The 19575-nt window shown below is 30.0% G+C and overlaps 1 protein-coding gene across 6 annotated transcripts in view; it reads right to left on the reverse strand.

The window, feature by feature from the left end:
• LOC108693568 (calcium-transporting ATPase sarcoplasmic/endoplasmic reticulum type) overlaps positions 1 to 19575 on the reverse strand; it is a 56967-nt gene that overhangs the window by 20660 nt on the left and 16732 nt on the right. For all 6 annotated transcript variants that reach the window (XM_018202583.1, XM_018202585.1, XM_018202579.1 and 3 more), the window contains one exon: positions 418 to 435. In XM_018202583.1, coding sequence (XP_018058072.1) covers positions 418 to 435 — 18 coding nt within the window. The remainder of the gene's footprint in view (positions 1 to 417; positions 436 to 19575) is intronic.

Consider the following 19575-nt stretch of genomic DNA (forward strand, 5'->3'; position numbering starts at 1 on the left):
CCAAGAATTCTCAGATTTCTCAGAAGTTGCAAAGGCGATTTTGCGAGCGGCGGCATCAACGACAATGTGTTGCATTTGTAAGTGCAACATAGCGATGCTAATTCTCAAAGCTTATGGAATTCCAAGAGCAAGCGTGACCTACTTTGACAGCAAACACGTGGTTAAAATCTTCCCTGCAAACGACCAACGTTTGTCCAGACAGGTGAGAAGAGAAATTCGGAAATTTATAAATTATAAATTAGCACCTAATAAAACGCTGATAAAGTTACGGCTCGATATAAAAACGAGGCATAAGAAAAAAAAAAGTTCTCGATTTACAAACTTGCCTTGCTATCAAAAGCAATTTGTATGCCAATTTGTCGCAAACCTGTTTTCTACTACGTCAAGCAACGTCGAAAGACGATAGTTGGTACTCACCCTCCTCAGCTGGCAATTCTGTAACATAAAAAGGGAAATATTAAAATATCACCTCATATCTATATATCGAATAATAAAACTATAATAAAGTGCAAAAATGTAAATCAATATTATTTTAAGTAACAATGATTGCTGCAAAAAGTACACTTCTCATAAGATTTTAATATCAAAAAGCTTAGCAATTAATTTTAAATAACTTCATAATTATCAAATGGAAATAAATTATTCAAATATTACTGTGGAAAATATTTTAAACTTTTTGAAAATTAAACAGTGAATATACATACTTTATAAGTATATATAAAAATTATATGTTCAATCCGAAGTATTTAAACGCTATGAAGGATCCGCTTTAAGGTGTCCTAGTTGAAATTATACAGAAATGTCAAGAGTGTAGAATCCCATAATTTGACGCGAACAAATTGAAGGAAACCACGAAAACGAATTTGGCATGCAAAATGGGCGTAGGGGAATTCCCTAGGGGAATATCTAGTGATTGAGTTAAACGTGCAAGTGACAGTTCTTGAATGCTGAAAAGATTTATAGTAGACGTTATGGAAGTTCTCTAGCTAATGCGAAATGGATCGAAGTTTTGCAGAAACTTGTTCAATATTATCGAATTTCGCTTAAAATCTTGTACACGTTAACAATGACTTCTCCAAGAGATTAAACAAACGTCTATCAGAAAAACTCAATAGACAATTATTTCAAAAATTATTTCGAAAGCATTAAAAAATAATTAATTAATTAAATTATTATAAGAATAACCTTCAAAATATTGAAAAAAAATAAATAATTGAAGTTTAAAAAAGAGATACGTACAAAATCGCAAGCAAAACTCAAGAATTTTAACGATTATTTGAATATTAACGATTATTTGAATAATGTTGATAAAATGAATTTTTATCAACGCGCTATTACGCAGCCAAAAGGTCAGATATTTTTATCATATATAAGAAAATCTCTGATCCAGTTTAATCCACGAGGTCGATTACTCTTTCGAGCGTTCATTAACGTCTAGAAATTGGGTGTGTGGGCGATCGTGCGTCTCTGTGAATTCTAATAGCATCGTTGTATAAATATTTACACATTAGGAAAAGGCAGAATCTCGTAAGACATCTTGCCTAATAGCGATTTCAGTTTGACGCACTAGTGCATATTAAAGCTGTCGTATACAAATCAACGTAAAGATGTATGTTTAAATAAAAATATGTAAACGAATTAAACCGCGAAATCTTTATATACTTTATTGTGTTGTTTAATAAGATATGTATTAGATATCGTTTGAAATACATCATCTTTACTCAGATTAGATCAGTGTACAGTTTAAATGTGTAAATATGTACCAGTGCATCTAGCTACGTCCTGAATTCGCTATTAGAAATTCGAACATAAAGGAACATTGGTATGTACATAAAAAGAATAATTTTGTTGAAAATTCTAAAATTGTAGCAAGATAAAGATCTGAAAATTTGAACCATCGCTTAAACTAATTTAAAGTTTAGAACATCGAAACTTTTGCAGTATTATGCAGTATTATTTGCAGTATTATCATCAAATTTGAGTAATTATTTTGAAGATCCAATAAAATTATCTTTTAACTGTTTATTTAGTTAATTTTGTAAATACACTAATAAAATCATTCTTTTCATGTATCAGTTATATATGTTATGTATGTTGATCTTTTAGATTGTTTATATTTTCATGGAAAGGATAATTTTGTTGTAATATTTAGAAATTTAACAAGATACAGATCTGAAATATAATCTTGTTGAATCATCAAAATAATTATGTAAGATGCTCGAACTAGTTGCTTGTTAAAACTTTTTACAGCATTGCTTATCATGTTTAAGATTTCTACGTAATCATTTTGATGATTACGCCCAAATAAAATTATTTCAGGATTTGTATTTAGCTGAATTGTGTTAAATATTTCAGCAAAATAAAAATTGTTTCTTCTGTGTTCTCAATTTCTTCAATATGGATCTTTTCTTGAATAAAAATTTATTGCATATGCTGTCCTTTTTTCACAACGTCTCTCATCTTTAAAGTTAAATGTTTAGCAAATTAACTTCATCTAATTAGCTTCAAGGATTAGAAACAAAACTTTATTACATGGTATCGAGTCTGCTTAGAAATAAATGACGTTAGATGATATACATTTTGTTGGAAAAGATCGAGGATGGATGCAGAGAAGAACCGTGTTTGCAATATGGAAAAGCAAACTGTCTATCGACGTGAGCGGCTTGTCTGCTCGCGATACGTACGGAGTGACACGTGAGGAAAAACAGAGCCACGTGGGAGTCATTGATTCGTATACTGGATCCGCATAGATTTTCCTTGAATGGCCGTCTCGCGATTGAAGTGTTCAACAGAGAACATGTCGCTTCCCGTGAAACGTACACAGCAATGGGATTCTGAAAGGCCGCGTGTAATTCTCGGACTTACATAAAGCCAGGCGTGAAAGCGTTTGTCGCACGAATAATAACTTCAATTTCACATCGATTGCACCGTTGCAAAACTCGTTAATTCGCACGTGAGCATTGTACCTTGAAACCTAATATCGAGATTCATATTCTTGAAAATGATATCAGCAAATGTCGATGGTCAGGGATGAAAAAGGGAGGACGTCTTTAATAATATAGTTCTAATATCAGAATTATTTCTATCAGTTTTTCGATAACAAATTTCTTAAAAAAAAAAAAAATAGAGTATCCTACATAAGTTACAATTGTACACGGTTGTTTCGCTGAAGTATCTATTAGGTATACAACTTTGCTTCTGCCGTTTTCCTATAGATGGCTTTAGCGATAAATGGTGGTCGAAATAAATAGATCATAGACATCATACAATAAACTTGGGCATCTGTTAACATAACCCCATAGAAACTTTAGTCGATTTGTGTCTGCATCATAAAGTTCTTCTCGATTGAAAATGTCAATTTACGAGCCAAATTCTCGTCATTTGCGGAAGGTTTTAATTTTTTGCTGCAATATGAAGAAATCTGCGGCTGAGGCTCCTCGAATGTTCTCAAATACTTATGATGAGGCCGCTATTAGTGAAAGAACGTGTCGTGAATGGTTTCAACGCTTCAAGAACGGTGATTTTGATGTCGAAGACCGGCATAGCGGTGGAAGAGAGAAGATTTTCGAAGATGCAGAATTGGAGGCATTACTTGCGCAAGACTCGTGTCAAAATCAAGAAGAATTGGAACGATCATTGGGAGTGCCTCAACAAGCCATTTCAAAACGCCTCAAAGCCATGGGAATGATTCAGAAGCAAGGAAATTGGGTGCCGTACGAATTGAAGCCGATGTTGAACGGCGTTTGTTTGCTTGTGAACAGCTGCTTGAAAAGCAAAGACGGAAGGGATTTCTGCATCGCATTATAACTGGGGACGAAAAATGGGTTCATTACGATAATCCCAAGCGCAGAAAATCATGGGGAATTCCCGGCCATGCTTCCACGTCGACGGCCAAACCGAATATTCACGGCTCCAAGGTCATGCTCTGTATTTGGTGGGACCGGGGCCAGCTCGGCGTAGTGTATTATGAACTGTTAAAACCGACTGAAACAATCACAGGCGATCGGTATCGAACGCAATTGATGCGTTTGAGCCGAGCATTGAAAGACAAACGGTCGCAATACAACGAGAGACACGATAAAGTGATTTTGCAGCATGACAATGCTCGACCCCATGTTGCGAAAGTGGTCAAGACATACTTGGAAACGTTGAAATGGAAGTTGAAATGGGAAGTCCTATCCCACCCGCCGTATTCTCCAGACGTTGCTCCCTCTGACTATCACTTGTTTCGATCAATGGCACACGGCCTGGCTGACCAGCACTTCCGGTCTTATGAAGAAGTAAAAAATTGGATCGATTCGTGAATAGCCTCAAAAGATGACCAGTTTTTTCGACGCGGGATTCGTACGCTACTCGAAAGATGGGAGAAAGTAGTGGCCAGCGATGGACAATACTTTGAATCATAAATGTATAACCAGTTTTTTATAATAAAGCCTCGAATTTCGGAAAAAAAAACGGCGGAAGCAAAATTGTACACCTAATAAAAATTTAGCTAGATACAGATCTGAAAATAATTTGTTAGATTATCAAAATAATTATGTAGGATGGCCAGTTGATTGTTAAAATACAAAAATTTTTTGCAGCAATGCTCATCATGATTGAATTTCTTACAAATTATTTTGATAGTCCAACAAAATTATTTTCACACTGAGAAAAATAATCTGGTTGGATTAAATAGTAATTCTGAAAAATGAAATCAGAATTTTCTTGTTGTCAGATGTTTCTTAAATCTAATTAAGTTCTTGTTAAATCTAGAATTCTAGTTGAGATAAAATTCTGATTGATATAATTATTCTTTCTAAAAATAAAAAATTATTTTACCAGAAATATATTGTATTCAACCAAAAATTCCGATTGTCTCAACTAGAATTTTAATAAATTTAATCAAAAATTCTGATTCGTTCATTTTCAATCAGAAATTTTTTTTAGCAGATCTGTATCAATTTTTTTTAACTACCTCACAAAATCGTTCCGCTTTCTAAATCTTTTGGAGTCAAATTTCACTCCAAAAGACTGAAAATTGAGTCTTAAAAAAAAAAAAAGAAAAGTTTTCACTCTTTTTTCAAGATTGCTCAATTTTCAGTCCAAAAGATCTAGAAAGCGTGTATCACAAAAATCTCGTGAAATACAATCAATGTTAAATTTCCATAAATTTCCAAGATTGAGGGTAATGAAATGAAATGATTGAGGATAATCAATATTAAAGGCTGCAGGATAAGCATCGAATATACTCTCGTAAGAACACCTGGAGGCACACAATCCTCTCTGGCAAGTGACATCGATCGCGTTTTACGCACACTACGAATACACGAGTCAGCTACGGGAGGTGGCGTCGTTACGCCGTACGGAAGCAAATGCGGCGCGATCGAGGTATGATCGAGCATAGGCGGGAAAAGGTGCGGAAAAAGCTGGGAATTTTCCCCGCGCCATGCGAGAACGTCAGGGCTACGGATTATCACGCGACAGTGAACGGCCGCACAAAGCCGATAGAAACGCGCGACAAACAAATCCGCCGGTCGTGCATTGAACGACACGTTGCTCCGGCTTCGCTCCGCACACCATGCACGTGCTAACTTTAGCCGATGAACTTAACCGGGACGATTCGCGTGTAACGAAGTAGTGAATAAGTTCCGGAACGCGTCCAAGTTTCGGAGAAACTTTCATCAAATCGTGCAACACGGATAATTTAAGTGGCTCTTAGACGCTCAATATTATTATATAATTATTTTATATAATATTAAGCCCCCTCTCTCTCTCTTTAAACAATTCAAAACAAACAATCTAAAGGCTTAATATAACTTTCAGATAATCAATAATACATATTGTGCAATACCAAATATTGTGCATACATAATATTGATCGTCTAGAAGCCGCTTTAAGCTGTACCAGGATTACCGATTGAATTGCGATTGCGATTGATGATTACTTTTAAATCAATCAAAGCAAAGCATCGGACTGTTTCGATTTGTTGAAAAGAAATCGCCAATCACAATGGCAAACGAATTAAAAACCGCTATAATATAATTACGGCTTTAGAGAGATTTATGTAAATAGAACGAAATTCATGCAAATATCATGCTGGAATGGAAACGCATATACCGAAGATCCTTCTGCAAAAATATATCTCAAAAACGATACAAAATTACAAATAATCTTAAATAAAAGTGAACATTTTGACGATGTCGAACCAATTTGCGAAGAAATCAATTACTAAACACACATCAGTTACTTTACTCATTTCGAAAGTATCATGAATTAACAAAAAAAAAAAAAAGATACATTTATGGAAAAAAAATGTACAAGAATAACGACGATATAATATAAGTGAAAAATGAGAAAATGTGCAAGATAAACAGCCTGAGTGTTTCGTGAATTAATTAGTAATAAATAAATAATATGATAATAAAGAGACAATTTTCTTTCTTTTTTCACTTATTTCGTTTATCATTCGTGACAATTTGATAAGAATAATACACAGTTGATAAATGGCGGAAGGAAGACAAATTCCATCGTATGTGCAGAATATAGATGAACGCGATACAATTTCCATGGGCGGTTCTGAGGTCAACCACGAAACTAATTTCTAACTGCGCTTGTGACAGACGAAACCTCATTACATGCACGAATGAGTAACATTAATACACGTGGTATGTTGAGTGCTTATTTGTCATATGGTGGCACTCGAGTGCAGAGAAGATAAAACAATACTGTTTGAGCATACTTGACTCGATCGCTCGTACTGTGCGGAAAACTCTCGATTGCTCTCGAATATCCTTAATCATAATATTTCATTATTTCCTTACATTCGATTCAATACAAATACATAAGTATGCATAGGTATTAAACCTTTCAAAAAATCGAGTATAACTGTCCAAGAAATACTTAACACGTTCATAATGCTCCTCATGTCACACAGAGAATTGAGAAATTCATTATTTATCGTAGAAATAGAATTTATGATGTATTGTTTTTTTTTCACATTGAAAGGCCAATGCATATATGAGAATTCGAGTATATTTAATATTATCTTGCGCATAATGTCATGTAAATGAGCTAAACAAAGTCCCAAATTTAGCAAAGAAAAATAAAATTCTTGAGTTCTGTATAATGTTTATTTCTGGTGTACACAACTTCCAAGAAAATTTCGAAGATGATGTATCTTGAAATCAAACGTGTCAAATCTATTAATCAAAGCTAAGATTATCTAAATGACGAAAAAAATATGTTTCGAAAAGTGTTAAAGTATGTCAAAGTAAAATCAACTGAAAAAAGAAGTGTTTAATTTTAAGATATTTTATTTTAAGATGTTCTTGTCCCTATTTTTTAAACACTTAAAGATTTTATTTTTAAACTTTTTCAATAGACAACACTACGTGTTTAGATTTAAAACGCATAGTGTTTTATCTACTGAAAAAATTTAAAATTGGGGACGAGAATAAAATACATTACTTTTTACAGTAATTATTTCTTTAAATTACAAGAAAATTACAAGACCGCTTTTTAAATTAAATGAGTGAAATGTTTACAAATTCGACAAATTTTTTTTTTTACATTTTAAATGTGCATTTCCGCGATAATAAGATTCTCGATTGCTCACGGTTTCCCGTTAACAAACAGAAGAGTGGAAATTTTCTGATATCGATTGGTTAGATTACTTGACGATAGCACCCGACGAGACCAAGGTAAACTTTACTGGCGCTTACGAGTTCTACTCGAAGTTTTCGTCAAAACTTGGTTAACCAAGGTGCGCGTATACTTTAGCCTTGTATGTTATCTCTCTCGCGCTTACTTGTATAGGTTTTCTTTTTCACACATTGATTCTGATCCATGAGTGAAAAATAAATAACAGCAGTGTGCTTGATAAGACTTGGCTTCAAACTTGATTCTAAATGTCTTATGCGTTTTTCTCTATGAATTGTATGAGTTTAATAAACCAGCAAAATCAATAACACAATATTAAACGCTAAATTCTATACACTCTTTAATATCTTTATAAAATAATATAAAAAAATAATTTTTTGTATCGATTTGAAGTTTTTTGTCCATATATCTTCGAATTTACATCAAATTAGACATCATTTTAATGAGCGTTTTGATTAAAATTCGTTGTTTCAGTTACTATTACTTATGCATCAAAATAACAAGGCAATATCATTCCTTAAAAGCTCATTTTAATGTAATGCATTGAAAAGTTTTTATGACATATTCGAGATTTCGAAATTTCGGTTGTTTTTTTTTTAATGGTTAAAGGTTAATTAATTATATCTTATAATTGAATGATAAGAGTTAAGGAAATTTGTGACGAATTATTTGTGCGACTGTCTTACTTGTGTGTGTGTGTTTAAATATACATGTGTCATGTAGCAATACGAGAAATTGTAATCGCGAATGAATGACGTAATGAAGAAAGTATATCAACGTTAAAGAATAATAATAGATGTAACATTCGAATACATAAGGAGATGAGAATAAGGTCGATCGAGAATAAATTAATTAAATGGATAATCGCATAAAGCGATATCGAAGTGGATACAAGGCATCCAAGCGTGCTAACTATCACGGCACGCCGCGACTTTAAAGTGCGACCTTAAAACGAATTAACCTCACTCAGCCGCGTCAACTCCTAATGCAATTTCACAACACATGTGCGATTTATTAAGCTATTTATTAAGCGCCGAGCGATTTTTACAACCGCCCATCGCGGTTATTTACGAAGCTTGAATAAGACGCGGCATAAGAATCATCATTATGCAATCTACGATTAACTCTTATGTCAAATTATGTATACTGAGTGCAAAAAGTATTCGTATACAGAGAAAATATATTTTTTACTTATTTTAAAAAAATAAAAATTATCCAGTGAGAAATGACTTGTCGAATCGATATATCGATGATTTCGATATCAATTCGACATTGATTCAACGTCTAATAAATGATCATTTCTTGCTGAATAATTAACAATTTATTCATAAAGAAATAGACTGTATGATTCTCGAAATTATATATATCAAAAAATGTATATTAATTATAGAAAATATATCATCTTAAAAATAAGCGCAAATTAAAAATTATATTTGAACGCTCAAAAAGTATTCGATATACAGTCGAGAAATTTTGTTTCTAAAATCAGGAATATATGCAAAGCACATTTGTTTATATTAGAACAAATTGTATTCATTGTATAAAATTGCTAATTAACGTTTATTTTCTACAAATAATTTTTATTAAAAAATTTTCTTGTACAAAAACTTTTTGGATTCGCTGTATTTCTATCTTTTATCATTTTTAGTATTTTTAATATCTGTGTACAAAACGAAATTAAAATGATTTAAATGAGAGATTATAAACAAGTTGAAGGAGAAAATAATAATCTTTAAGAGAAAAATTAAAAATTACAAATTAAAAACATATGTGCAAAATTACATTTGGAATTGTATTCTCAATATAACGTGATCAAAAGACATTTTTCAAACGCTAAAAATAAAAAATAATTCTTTACATGAATTATACAATTTCTTTTTTTATTCTTCTCAGTATCCTCGTGTAATAATAACAATGCAAATTGAAATAACTATGAAATACTACTATATGATAGGACAAAGAAGTAATAAATCTAATAGTCGAGTGTCTTTAAAGAAGAAATTTAAAGTTACGAATTCAAACATGCGTGTGAAATTACATTCAGAATTGTATTCTCAGTATAAGAAGAAGATTTGAGATAATACTTTTCAAACGCTAAAAAATAGAAAATAGAAAATAATTCTTTCCGCGAAATTCTTTGCACAAATTGTGCAATTTTATCTTTTATTCTTTTTAGTTTTATTATTATTTTTTTTTTGTAATAATAATAGTGCGAATTTTTAAATGATTATGAGTGTAAGATAAAATATTTGACAGTCGAAAGTTAAAGAAGTAAAAATTTAGAATTTATAAATTAAAAAATATATGTGCATAAATTATATTCGGAATTTTATATTTTTGATATAATAAGATTAGAAAAAATACTTTTCAAGCGCTAAAAATAAAAACATAAAGAACATTCTTGCACAAATTATGCAATTATATCTTTTATCTTTTTCAGTCTTGTGCAATAATAATAGTGCGAATTAAAATGATTACAAGATGAAAAAGTATCTGACGTAATCAAAAGTTTTTAGTCGAGAAAACAGCAAATTTAGAGTTAAACATAAAAATGCGAAATATTACATTCATAATTGTATCTTCGATATAATGGAAATAAAGATTTTTAAATGCTAAAACTAAAAAATAAGAAACAATCCTTTTACACATATTCATATATAAACACAGAGAAAAAAGACTATTCTTAAATCAATCATAATATATTTATATATAAACAAAAATATTGTAATCTTGCTTTAAAGATTTTAGTCTTGATTTGATTGAATTTGTATTGATATAAGATTTTGAATTGAGCAAGTCTTGAATTGAATGCAAAGTATAATATATGCAAAACATCAAATATTTAATAAAATAAAAGTTGAAGAATCTTAGAGAACAACGCCAGTGAAGATTGAACTTAGTGTCCTCGTCGCAATGCACTCGGCCTTCATACATGATCGCGTGATCGCAGGAAGGCGTCAGTGAAAATGTCTCTTTGCAATCAGCGCATTAATAATGAATCGGCCAACGACGTTTGCTCTGACGTGGTTGCTTACGCTGAAAGTTGTCCACGTCAGATGTCCCTCATGCGCGACTTGCGGAGTGCGACACGTCGAAACACAAAGAGTCCGAGAACGTTAAGGAATGTAATTATCGTCATGTAAAAGCACACACGTGTTAGATTGCTTTTGCTGCAAAGCGCAAAAGGCTAAATGAAATACAGCTCTCGAGCTTTCAGTCTAGCCATAGTGACCATTCGTTATTTTCTTTCATTAATTATAGCACTAAGGTAAAATAATGCTTTCTACAAAAGTTCAAATCTGATAACATCACGTGATTGTTTACATTCACGAATCGTCACGTCTTTCTAATTCTGATTATTATGCACTAAGAGAAAAGTATTTGTGACTGTATTATCATAACGTGGTAAAATAATTAGGAACTCCATTTTTTGTAATTATTATTGTTATTATAATATAATTATATTATATAAAATATATCATATTACATTATATAAAATAATTATATTATTATCATATTTATGTACCTGACTATAAATTTATAATCGTTTTCGGAGAGTATATATTTTTTTTGTACAATATAAAATTATAAAGATAATAATTAGTACTAATATTATAGCAGTAATAATTATAAAAATAGAATTCTTAATTATTTCAAGCAATTATATTATATTCACAAATACAAAAAATACTTTTCTCTCAGTATCAATGAATCGCTCTTTTCTTCAGATCTTTCCTTTTTTTATTAATAAAACTTCGACGCAATGGTAAGTTCAAAGTATACCAAAGAGTACCAAAAAATAACAAAACTCTCATATATGTAGAAGCTATATACGCGCAAACTTTTCTTCGATTACGAACATCCGTCACTGCTGAATCGGCAATTAATCCTTAACCTAAAAAGATAAGGAAATACATGCTGCAAACGAACTCCATTCTCGTAGATGTAGGCATATCTCGCGGAATCGAAGTTAAATGCACGTGAATGAAATATTCGCAAATGAAGCAAATATAAATACAATTATTATTAATCATAATTGCTTATATATGTAATTGCTTAGTATATGAAGACAAAAATTGATTCACGTTCACAAATGACTAATCTTTTTTCGGTGCAGTAATTGTAAATCGATTTAAGGACATTCGTGACTAATATCGTTATTAGAATGATTATCGAGTAAGTGATTATCATTGATTGAAACAATTCGATCGAGTTTATAAAAAAAAATCTTTTTCATATATTGTTAATAATAAATTATTTTAAACAAATAATTTAATAATAGTGAGCAATAAGGTTTGTGTTTCCCAACACCTAAATAATGATTCTTATATATATTTAGTTATTGAAAAAAAAATATATATATATATATGTGTGTATGTGTGTGTATATATAGCAACAAATTTTTTAATAAATTTCGTTGTTAACGCCACACGAAGGTATTAACTTTTAGCTTCAAAATATATTTTGTTCCGTTTCGGTATGATTTTTCGTTTCCAAGATATAACAATTTGAAATAGTTCTTTTTCCATATGATATATAGAAAAGATTTTATTCCATCTTAACTCTGAAACGGCATATCTGGGTCATTCCACATTTCTGATAGTTTTTATTTCTCATATACTTGTTCCTATGCCTGGCCCTATGCCTCCCTTTCTCTCTCCCTCCGTAAAAACTCTTTATAATGGAGGAAATATAGGAAAGCAACGGCAACTGCTCTTGTCGAGCAGTGCAGTCGTAAAGTTGCGTGTGGAACTGAAAGACCTATGTGTGCCGTTGGAAGGAGTCTTTTTCACAAGTAAGTGAATTCGGTTATTTTGCTATTTTTGTATTGAGTATCCTGGTGAAAATTTTTCTCAGAATTTTTCAGAATTTCTATATAATTTTAGAACTTTCTCACATTTTTTTATACGAATTGGAACACTTCTCAGAAATTCTACATCTTTTCTCAGAATGTTTCATATACGTTAATTAATGAAATATCGTAAGATTTCTAAAATTTTTTGTAAGTATGATTTCTGATGAAATAAAATCTAAAAAATTTTGAAATATTTTTAAAAATTATGGGATGAGAAATTTCAGAATATTTCAGAATTTACTTGTATGAAAAATGTTCCAATTTTCGTATAAAAATTATGAGAAAATTTTCACCAGTAGGCTTATTTTATCGTATATATATAATTTTTCTAAAAAATTTTTTCACGTGTATTTATGCAAATTTAAATGCTACAAAATTATATTTCCTTTTATGATAAAGATTAAAAAATTTAATATTTTATAATTGTAATCACTTTTTTCAGTATTTTTATTTGTTTGCGTTAATAAACAATCATTTTAATATTTGAAAATCAAACTGTGTTTTCTTCAAAAAATATTATTTGTTCATATTAAAATCATATCATATTTTTTAATATGAACAAATAATATTTTTAAAAATTATAACTTTTCTATATATATATGTACACACACACACATTTGTAAAGAATTATATCTAAGAAGAAAGAACATCTTACAATGATTTTTTTATGTATATATATATATATATAGCAAAGTTATAATTTTTATATCAAATCTGAATTATTTTCTTTTTCTAGTGGAGAAAGTAATTTTCATAATTTTTCTAAACTTTTTTTCCAATGTCTACATAGCAGAATAATTCAGTAAAGACCTTAAAGAATATGTGTGAATTTTAAGATTTTTCGAGCACTTCAAAAGCTTTAAAATCGAGTCAGACACAAAGGATCCATTAAAAGATGCTGAAGATAAGTGCCATTTGAGAGTTAATACTGCATGATATGGAAAGTTATAAATGTTTTTATTCTTATATAATATAAATTTGCAAAGTTCATCACAAATATCTGGTATTTTTCACCTGTTACAACGTTATTTTATGTTATTACATAAGACATTTAAAATGGAATTTTTTTTAAATTGAAGGTTGGTGGAATTTTTTAAAAAGTTATTCTTTTTTTAGTATAAAAAACCTATAAGAAACATCCATTATTTATTAAGAAATAAAAATTTGATCAAAATTTATTGCTCAGTATAATTATTCTATCTGTATTTTTATTAAATGTACGCTTTTCTTCTTTAATGTGGAAACTTATATTATGAGTTGCATTTTAGAGCGAAATTCGATGGTAGACGATTAAACCTTAAGATACATGATACTTTTTCCGATTCTAAATGATTTTCTTACATACAGTTTAACATCTTCAGAAAGTATTTTTAAGATTATGTATTAAAAAAAAGGAAAGAATTATTTAGCTAGATAGTATTTCTATCAGCTTTTAGTATTTCAAAGGCTGCGATCGCTTTAGTTTTCAAAGCGCTTTAAGCATCATTTCATCCTTGTTTATCAAATATTAAATATTACAAGGATAAATAATGCCTACAAGCGTTGTAAGCAACAGCAAAGTACTTAAACGCAGTCAAATAAAAGAAGTGCGCAGAACACGAATAACTCATCATGAGTATTTACTAATAATTAAGATTTGAAAGTTGAAGACTATGTATAAAAAATATACGTATATTAAATACGAAAGAAGTTGTAGCGATGTAAAAATATGATTTTTAAATTCACTAATATTTAGTGGAAATTAGCAGAGAACAAGCAGAGAACTGAAGTATCCAAAAATATAGCAAGATACAAATCTGAAAATAATTTTATTAGACCATCAAAATTTTTAGGACACTCAAACTGATTACTAGAATGTTAAAATTTTTTGACGAAATTATTTTCAGATCTGTATCTAGTTGAATTTTGAATATTTCAGTCATCAAAATCATTCTCTCCGTGTGTAAATGAAAATTCTTGCCCGACAAGGATTTACCTTTGATATTTATTGCACGGATACAAACGAATGCATAGTGCATTGCGAGTTCTCGATCTTGGGCATAGATATAGTCTTGAGAAGTCAGGGAGCTTTTCCTCCAGCTGATGTAATGCAAATTTATGTGGGCGACGACATTTTATCATTGTAGCGTGCGGTCTACCACGCGATTATTCGTCGAGAAATTCTCTTCGGTCGCATCTTGATAAAAGCGAGTTAGCGAGATCGCTCTGTGTAACTACTACAATTTGTTTACCTTTGAACATGAGCAGTTATGATACACGTATGTACGTTCAACGATAACGTTCATATATTGAATATACGATCCTAACGTCCGTTTGTATGCTTTTCCTGAGAAAATACAAAACGTAGGAATCTCGATACCGATTGACGTCATCGACACAAATCTCTTAAGATACTCATCGGACGTCAATTGTGCTTAGTATTTTCAAATAGCAATAATTTTCTGGAACGATTAGATCGACTTAAAAAGGAATCTTTCTCACGACAAATTGTTCCTGAAAGACTGATTTACGTTGCACTGATAACCATTTTAACATTCAAAAATAAGAGAATACATTAAACAATGGAAATCTTGGAATAATACGCTTATCAGTTTAATGAGTTAATCAGTTCTGAACTGATTCATACTTTGATAGCCATATTTCTGAAAATAAAATTTTCCATGATTATCCGTAAGAGATATGAGAAAAAGCACACACACAGAAATAAACAATACGTTTTAAAAACCGAAAACTAATTACAGTTTAAAAAGCATTTTGTCAACAATATATTAATTGTTAATTAAGGTGGCGTTAATTGAATTTAAATGAAAATCTGCACTGTAATTATCTTGAAGTGGAAAATTATCAATATCATGCGAAAAAGCGTGTTTCTACAGATAAATAATTTAATTTAGATAACAGAGCGCTATCACATTTTTAAATCCCTTTTTTTCTTGAAGGAAATTTTTTTCCTCCTTATTGTTCGATGGTGTTAAATTATTTTTGCGAAAATTATTAGAAAAGTAATGTTCAAAATTCACGAACGCGAACAAATAGATTTTGTTTTTCTCATAAATATAAATATATTAAAATGTATTTATATTAATATTTATTGATTTTATCAATAATAAATCATATTTATTGTTTTATATTAAAATATTATAAAATAATACAAAATTCTCTGAATGCAAATAATAATATTGGAAAATGAAAGAGACATCGCTTACAAATGAAATATTCATTACAATTTAGATAGAACAGTTTCATCTGCGTTACATAACGATATCCGTTTATCATAACGCGTGCAAAGTCTGCCTACGTTTGTTATATTTATCCGATGAAAATCATAACAAAAGTTTATAAAAGCACTATCTTGAGACAAATGTCCACAGTTCCTTCCATACAATGTCAAAACTTTTGATTAATTATATTTCTCGATTTAATTTCTAATTTTTTCTGTAAAACTATATGAAAATAAGCAATATAAAGTTTATTTAATATCTGGATATAAATTCAAATATCAAACGAATAAATAAACGAAATTATATCATGATATTTTCGTCTGCGAAGTTCTATCGTCCTAATTTTATCTTTCACTTTTACGCGAAATCTTTAATTAACGTTTCCATTCCTTCATTTAAATTTAAATTAACGGTAGAATTAAGCCACCTTCTCTTGATGTATAGCTTAATAAGATTGTAATCTTCTGTTTAAGAACCGTAACATTTTCAACGAACATTTTCAAGAAAGGCTTTTTTTCCTACAAACTTGTTTAAAAATTTTCGCTGTAACAATTTTTAATAAAAACTTTTTTTTAATAAACAAGAGTTTATTCAAAAATAAAATGCCTGATGTTTGGCATAGATATTTATTCTTTTATGTCGTAGGAGAAAAATCTTTCTGCCCGTTCAACAGTTTTATTTTTGTATTTTTAAAGATACAATTTGAGATATTGAAATACAAAGAGCGTGACTAAATAAATTTTTATGTAAGAATTATTACATAAAAAATTTTTGAACGAGCAGCTAGAAAAGTTCTTTCTCTAAGAGACTTCTATTTGCTTGTTAAAAAAATGTCATATTTTTAAGTTTTGTTAAACCGTGATACAGGATGAACTTTTATTTAAGAATTATTACATCAAAAAACTTTTTAAAGCAGATAAAAAAGGGAAGAGTTCTTCTATCTACTGATTCAAAAATGTTTAATGTAACGATATTTCCAATGTAACAGTTCTTAAATAGAAATTAATTAGTCTTAAATACACAAGACTATATAATAATAATCAAATATAACAAAACCTTTTGCTTCTTGCTAGAAAAGATCGTTCTCGCGTAAATTTTTCTAACACTGTACTAACACGGTGCTTTCAAATCTTCAATCAAGAGAAAATCGCTTATGAATCAAGTTTATCTTAAATGATGATAAGTTTTTTGTTCTTTTTGATACAATTAGCGTGATACAATTAGGTTATATAGCTATCAGATGATATGCAGCCTGCCAAACGCAATGGGCCACGTGCAATTGAGTTATGCTATTCATCAAACTCGCAACAGTAGCATGGTCGTAATACTGAATCGATCTGAACCTTAAAACGTTATGAGCGTCTATTGCCCTCCGTCTCGACTAGCTAATTTTCAAGATTAAAACCTAAGGTCGTTTGATACGCAAAATATTCGGTACAGAAATGTATCAATATTTAATTTATTCACGCTGTACATAGAGGTACTATTCTGTTATTTAATATTTCATACATAACAAATATGCTGCATTGTACTTTGTATCGATTATTCGATCGAAACTAAGAGCTCGTGAGACTTAATAATAAACGCTCATGAGACTTCTTTTTAGGGATTTTTATCAAAAATGAACAACGACATTTAATAATAATAGTAATAGGATAATACAATTTTTTTAATGGCCATTTCTATTTCGAAAAGAGTAAATTTTATTTTGTAGAATATGCATTTTTTACAAACATGCATACACAGATTCAATTGTTACTACGCATAAAAATGAGTTTATTGCAAGTTCGTATAATAATCATCATCGTTCGATTATCGAATAATATTTCTGCATTCCTGCGAGAATAAAATACAATGATTATAGCCGTTATTACAGCCTATTCAGTATAATTAATATAACGTGGAATGGATCGTCAATAAAACTACTAGATTTTTTTCATGGACTTTAATATTTAAAAAAATAAGCGCACATAAATAAAAAAATTCTATATTCGATCAAGATGATTCTTCATGCCTAATAATACCTCTTGTGAATTTGTACAATTTCCAATTCAAGCAAACTGTGCGCCGATTATTTGTCGATCTTGAAACGCAATTCTAAACCAAAGCCAGAACAGTAATATCGCAAATTCAATTTACAAATAATTTGACATTAAACTGAAAACACAATAAACAATAATAATATTACTGTTTATTGTGTTTTCAGTTTAATATCATTAATGCAAATAATCATCATAAAAGCTGCTCGTAATTTTATGCTAATAAACATCTTCAAAACTATAAAATAATTTATTACAAAAAATATTATCTCAATCGACAGTCAAAGTTGGATCTTCCGAATTTCGGAATGCGGACTTCCTATTTCGACTACCGAGACTTGATGATAATTATTGTAATAATTACAATAGTAACTTCATACTTTCTAAAATTGAAGTAGAATAACTGTAAGAAGTAAAATTTCACTCTTTTAAAAATTGATAATTAAGCAATTCTTTTCCAACACTGACTCAACTATCATTCTTTGAAATTAGATTCCACTTCAAAGCTTTTAGAAAATAGAAAAATTGTTTTTTTTCTGACAATGTAAATAAATAATAGATATTAAATGAAAATCGATTGATGAGATTAAACATACATGAATAGAAAAATTCCAATTCGATCGAAGTTGTTCTTCGTGCCTAATAAAATTCTAAAAACTATATATTGTGAGAAAAATCGAAACAACGATTTCTGCAAACTCTCTAAAAATCTGTGAAGAGTTAAATTTTCATCGAACTCTTCAATCAGCTCAAGTTACTCCAATAAAATTGTAAAACAAATTGTTTCACGTTTCCTAAAAATTTACAATTTAAACGAACCACGATTCAAATTTACTGATTCAAATTTCAGCTCAAAAAAATTCACTGGTGCGGAAAAGAGTGTTATGGATGACAAAGGAACCAGGTTGTTTAAAATAATTATATCACGTCGCGAATTCGAAGAACTTCAGAGGAGCGTCAAAATAGCGGTGGGACACGCTAGATAACGTCTATAACTATAAGATTCAACTCCGCAGGCGAACTTGTTGCTCACTGTATTTTATTTTCGTAAACGAAAGACGATACTTCGCCACGCACTCGCCTATTTTGTAGCTCTGCCATAATCTTCGCGTAATGTTTACTACATATATACACGCGAATAATCCCCGGGCGGCAATGTGGTGCATTTGTGCGATTATACACTTCTTCTGCAAGACGATCAATTCAATCGACACATCACATCAAACTACACTAGAACTAATAAAAACTCCGAGTAACACGGAATAACTTTGTCACTTGCTCCTTGTCATATTTCTTTTCTTTTCTGATCAAATTTACTTGGCAAAAGTGATCTCGTAAAACAGGATTGAAATCCAGAAAGTCATGTTTAATACTTATTTCACTTTTATTAACCTTTAAATAGGAGATTTTAAAATATGCAAGTTGGTAGCAGGAGTGCTCAAAACGTCTAAAAAAATTTTATAGTTATATTTTTTACTGATATTTATATTATAATTAAATTTAGATTAGTTATATATCTAAATTTAAGAAATCGGTATTCACAGTTCTTATACAGTTTTTATACTTTTAAGATCATCTTAAGTACAGTCTTAAGATGTCAAAAAATAAATTAACATCTTCAGATATTATTAAGATATTATTTAAGGTGTTGAACAAGAATGAATTATGTAGTATTAATACTAGTCTAAGATTTCTAAACAATAATTTTTATTTTCCTTTTATAGAATAAGATTTTAAAGAAAATTAACACTCAGAAGAAAATTTTTAATACTTGTGGCTATAATTATAATTACAGCTACTATAATGTTAATAATAATAA

Source organism: Atta colombica, unplaced genomic scaffold (genome assembly GCF_001594045.1).
Source record: "Atta colombica isolate Treedump-2 unplaced genomic scaffold, Acol1.0 scaffold92, whole genome shotgun sequence".
Classification (NCBI taxonomy): Eukaryota; Metazoa; Arthropoda; class Insecta; order Hymenoptera; family Formicidae; genus Atta; species Atta colombica.